Source organism: Meles meles, chromosome 18, assembly GCF_922984935.1.
Source record: "Meles meles chromosome 18, mMelMel3.1 paternal haplotype, whole genome shotgun sequence".
Taxonomy (NCBI): Eukaryota; Metazoa; Chordata; class Mammalia; order Carnivora; family Mustelidae; genus Meles; species Meles meles.
Window position 1 is genome coordinate 59,663,009 of NC_060083.1, and position 5,163 is coordinate 59,668,171.

Sequence of the window (5,163 nt, forward strand, 5' to 3'; positions counted from 1 at the left end):
CACAGGTCTTCCAAGGACCGAGCAGGCCTTTTCTTAGACCTTGAGGTTGGAGGCGGGGGTGCCCAGCGCAGGTCCTGACCAAGCCCCCAGAGCCAAGCCTGAGAGCTCAGTCGTAGGTTCCGGGAAGGGGAAAGACGGGAAGCAGCTTGGTAGCAGTTGGGGTGGGGGGTGTGGTAAGCTCTGTGGGTTTTGCTGGGCCTCAGACAGCAGAGAGGCCCTGGGGGGGGGGACCCCACAGACAGAAGTGTGGGTGCGGTGGGCGTCTGGGCTGGCCTGGGGTCACCCCAGTGTCAGAGCCACGTAGGCGACCCCGGAATCATGGTCAGGAGTGGGCGCTGGCCGGGCTGTGCGGGTGTAGAAGCTGGGCCCTGGCAGCGGGCGCAGTGCGTGTGGCAGGAGTGCAGGGGTGGGTGCTGGTCAGGGAGGGGGTCAGGACTGTGGGAGGGGGGTGGGCCGGAGGGAAAGCAGAGAAGCCAGGGCTGCCTGCGGGTCTGAGGGCCTGGAGGGGGTAAGAAGGAAGAGCTGGAGGCAGTCGCCTGGGGCTCAAGGCTCCCAAGGGGGAACTCACACCAGCGGCTGATGCGACCCTGGGGCAGCCTGGGCCATGCGGCAGAGCCAAGGTCATTGGTAATCAGGGAATTTGGGTGGAACAATGTCTGGGATATTTCAGTAAACTTCAAGTAGAGCAGACACACACAAAGAGCACACATGGGCAGCCTGCTGAGTTCCCACCACCTTCCTCCTTCAGCTGAGGAGCTGAATGTTGGGGGCGCCTGGGCGGCTCAGTCGGTGAGGCGTCTGCCTTCAGCTCAGGTCATGATCCCGGGGTCCTGGGATCGAGCCCGGCATTGGGCTCCCTGCTCAGCGGGGAATCTGCCTCTCCCCCTCTCTCTGCCCCTCGCCCCACTTGAGGTCTCTCTGTCTCTCAAATAAACAAAATCTTAAAAACAAACAAACAAACAACTGGATGTTATGTCACCAGCACCCCAGAAGCCCCCCCTTGGGCGGCCGCTGCCTCCCAGACACAGATTGGAACAGACTCCAGCGACTCAGAACCCCTCTTGTTGGGGGCTTCTTTCCTTCCCTGTTAACACTGGTGAGGGTCTCCGTGACGCCGTGTGTCCTCAGGGTCCTTTGCTCTCCCAGCTGGACGAGTTCCCCAAGGAACTAGGAAACTAATTCCCTAGTCCCTTACTGCTGATGGTTATTTGGGCTGTTCCCAGTTGGGGAAGCTTCTAGCTCTATCGGTGTTCTAGTGGGTCCCAGGGCGTGAGCCCCACTGTAGCAGGTACTGCAAGGTCTTCCAAAGTGGCGGCCGCACCCCCTCGGGGTTCTTTAGGTACCCCAGGGTAATGGCAGGTGCGGGAGACTAGGCAGGGTACCAGGGGGATGGGAGGACGGCGCGCGTCGAGAAGGATCTCTTGCTTGTCTGGGTTGGTTTTTGCTACAGGTGACCAGCTGGAACGCAGAAGGACTTGACTCTCACGTCTGGATCTGGGGGTTTTGTCCAGAGCACTCTGGAAAGAGGTGTGCTTGGTTAGGTCTGTGGAGGAGGTCATTCTCGAGGGCAGGTTGTAGAGGGGTTTCCCTGGGTCAGTGGCTTGCCTCTGTCTGCACAGTGAGGTCTGAATAGTGCTTGCCTCTCCCGTCTCACTGGCTCTGCTAACTGCCCATCCTGGAGCCAGATTTGGGCATCTCTCCTGAGGCCCCTGGGTCACTCACTGGCTCTCTGCCCCCACCAGCGGTTGGTTGCCTCTCCTGCCCCCCACGACTTGCTGGGAGGCTCTAAGCAGGTAGTTCAGCCTCTCTGAGCCTCAGTGTCCTCTGTAAAATGGGGTTCATACTCACTGGGCGGGGCTCTCATGTGGATTAAGATACTCTTCAGCACACAGCAGGGGCTACAAACGGCAGCGCTCTCGGGTGGCAGGAGCTGGAAGGACCCTCCGAGGTGGTGGTGTCCGATCCTCCAGAGCACAAAGGGTGAACGCCTGCGCCCAGCCAGGCAGAGCCAGAACGGGGATTAGAGCCGGACCCCTGAGGTTTAGCCCTGTGTACGTCCCCCAGATTCCGGGCCCTCAATCAGTCACTGTAATCCCCCGCGTGCAATGTGTCACTCTGATGTTTGACCCTCAGCAGGCGGGGACAGGGCGGGCAGCGGCACAGCCGTGCAGGTTCCATCCTGCTGGTGTAACACAGAGGCGGGGCGGGGATTATAAATCGGAGAGGACATCCCATGTTCCCCAGTGACACCTGCCACAGCAGCCAAGCGGGCCGGAGTCCCAGATTTCCCTGCCTCCCGTGACTGCTGACGACCTCCAGGGTGAGTGGCTCTGCGGTGGAAACATTGGGCCCCTGCTCAGAGTCCTGGTAAGGGCCCCCCCACCTCCCACTCCTCCCCCAACCCTGGGCTCCCAGGCTTGAGGAACAGGAGCTGCTCTGCTTGGGGCTTCCGGGCATGTGGAGGAGGGAGGGCGAGACCATCATGGGAGACAGGTCCAAGGCGCCGTAGGGACAGTCAGATGCCCTCCAGGCCTGCTCCTGCCTACCTCCCCAGACGCCCCTGATCCTCCCGATGCCCTCATGTGTGCGTGGTCCAGTCTGAGGCCCTCTGAGTCAACACGAAGGCTCCTTGAGGACCCACTTCGACTAAGGGTCTTTTTCTCCGGGGCCGACGACTGAAGCAGCCTAAGAAGCCGGACCCACCCCATCTTACAGGCGAAGGACGGGGAAGCCCCTTCCTGGGCAGGTGAGACGGACCGACCCACGCCTCTCATCGTTGCGGTAGACGCGGTCACTGGCCACCCCTCCCACCGCCTCCTGAGACTTAGATATACCCGGAGGTCAATGAGGCGAGGATCTGGAGGTTTGGAAGGGCTGCTCCGTGGGAACTTCTGGCCGAGAGGGAAAGATGGGGACAGGGCACCAACATTTACAGCTCCCAGAATCCGCGCTGGGACTCGCCCAAACCCAGGTCCGGCTAACAAAGAGGCAAGAGGCGAGGTGTACCCGCACCCTGGCCTGCTCCTGTTGGAGTTGAAGACCGCGCCCGTGACCCTCACTGCTCTCCGGCAACAGGTGCCAGAGGACCCTTGTAGGTGAGAAGGCCACTTCTGAAGTTGGGGCATCCCCAGGAGACACCAGCAGCCAAGATGTCCACACAGAGCACACACGACCCGGAGCCCGAGGCCTTGGACCTGCAGCCTGGGACCCCAGAGGCCCCCAGCCGCCAGCGGCGCCACACGCTTCCCGCCAGTGAGTTCCGCTGCCTCACTGCGGAAGATGCCGCCCGCGTGTTTGAGATCGAGCGCGAAGGTGAGCGGCCCCGCCGGGGGGGGGGGGGGGGGGGGGGGGGGGGGGGGGGTCTGAATGCCGACATACTCTGCCACGGCTGCCCCTTCGGAGGAGCCCCTGTCCTCGGTGGCTGGGCCCCCGGAGGAGCAGATTGGCCGTGCATTTCTGTGTGTGCGTGCCTGCGTGGGTGTTCAAGAAGGCGGGGATGGGAACCGCCCTGGATCCCGTTTTCTTGCGGGAGAGGGTGGGGGCGGGGAGACCCCAACCGGGGCTGCTGAGCAGATGCTTGCTGCCACTCAGTCACCCGCCGCGCCTCCCCCTGCAGCCTTCATCTCCGTCTTGGGCACCTGCCCCTTGTATCTGGACGAGGTCAAGCATTTCCTGACCCTGTGTCCAGAGCTGTCCCTGGGCTGGTTCCAGGAGGGGTGCCTCGTAGCCTTCATCATCGGCTCGCTTTGGGACCAGGAGAGACTCACTCAGGTGAGGGCAGGCTGGGGCTGGGACGCCCAGCTGCTGGAAACCTCTGGAAGGGAGGCTGCCGCCCGGGGCCCTGGCTTCTCTTGCTCGGGAGGCAGAGGAGCCCGGGGCTGGAATGTCTCCCTCTGGTCTTCTCCCGGGTCGAAGGACTTTGGGGCTCACAGGCCTTCATGAAGGGTCCTCCAAGGGGCGGAGGGTAGGGTACCCACTGGGGGCCCTCCACGGGTGGGGAGGGAGCCCCGTTCGGAGGCACTCGGGAGGCAACTTGCTCCTGGCCCGGCGGGGGTAGCTGGGAGGCAGGGGTGGGCGGAGATGGAGCCGGACTCACATCCCTGCTCATTCCCAGGAGTCGCTGATGCTGCACCGGCCCGGGGGCCACACTGCCCACCTGCACGTGCTGGCCGTGCACCACGCTTGCCGGCGGCAGGGCAAGGGCTCCACACTGATGTGGCGCTACCTGCAGCACCTGGGCGGCCAGCCGGCGGTGAGCCGGGCCGCGCTCATGTGCGAGGACAGACTGGTGCCCTTCTACCAGGGGTTCGGCTTCAGCCCCGTGGGCCCGTGCGCCGTCACCCTGGGCTCGCTCGCCTTCACGGAGCTCCACTGCTCCATGCGAGGCCACGCGTCCCGGCGTCGCAACAGCGGCTGCTGAGCCCGGCGCCCTGCCCTCCCGGCTGCCACCCGGCCCCAGGGTCCCCTTCTCTCCCCAGCCCAGGCTGCCTGCAGAACGGTGCCGGAGGTGGGGCTGGGTTGGGAACTGGGGACAGTAGGTGTCCCCGGACCGCCTTGGTGACTCCCCCATTCGCAGGAACCAATGGGGGACCCTCTGGGCAGACAGCCTCCTCATCCTCGTGCGAGGTGCCTGGTGCTCAGAAGACCCTTCTCCCTAGCCTCAGGGGTTCCCCTTCTCGTCCTCGGCCCCGGAACAGGGGGGAGCTGGGCGCAGGGCAGTGCGGGGGTTATCTCCAGCTCCCCCCATGAGCCCCCACCCCTCGCCTCAGACACCCCGGATCCTCTTCTAATAAAGAGTTGTGTTGCATAACCTCCCAGGTGGCTTCCTGCGTGGGGTGAGGGCTGCAGGTGAGGTACAGTGAACCGACCAGGGCTGGCCTCCCCCCGCCCCCCCCACCCCGTCTCTGCCGGGGCAGCCAGCCCCTCCATGCCCCTGGGATCCAAGACTCTGACCGGCCCTCTCAAGGGACCCCCCCGAGGCTTTCCATGGGACCCCAAACCTGATTTCTGGTCCAACCAACCCTCCCCCCCGAGGTTTTCCACCATCCTTTTGGGCCCAAGCAAGCCCTGCCCCTGAGCTCATGGCTGACCGCCCCCATCAACAGAGTCCCAGCTTTCACTCTGCCAGGACCCCTCAACTCACAAAATGATACTTCTAGAGAC

The 5,163-nt window shown here is 63.8% G+C and overlaps 1 protein-coding gene across 2 annotated transcripts; it reads left to right on the forward strand.

Annotated features, from left to right (window-relative positions):
- On the forward strand, positions 1 to 4,878 carry AANAT (aralkylamine N-acetyltransferase). Of its 2 annotated transcripts, XM_045986031.1 has the most exons (5): positions 2,307 to 2,320; positions 2,716 to 2,746; positions 3,076 to 3,312; positions 3,617 to 3,771; positions 4,115 to 4,878. In XM_045986031.1, exons 3-5 carry the CDS (start codon positions 3,150 to 3,152, stop codon positions 4,418 to 4,420), a joined length of 624 nt encoding a protein of 207 aa, XP_045841987.1. In that variant the 5' UTR covers positions 2,307 to 2,320; positions 2,716 to 2,746; positions 3,076 to 3,149; the 3' UTR covers positions 4,421 to 4,878. The 2 variants fall into 2 exon arrangements, 1 of the variants encoding a protein (XP_045841987.1); XR_006815983.1 differs by lacking the exons at positions 3,076 to 3,312; positions 3,617 to 3,771; positions 4,115 to 4,878 and adding exons at positions 1 to 112; positions 1,451 to 1,527 and having other exon boundaries at positions 2,137 to 2,320; positions 2,716 to 2,787.
- The last annotated feature ends 285 nt before the right edge of the window (positions 4,879 to 5,163 follow it).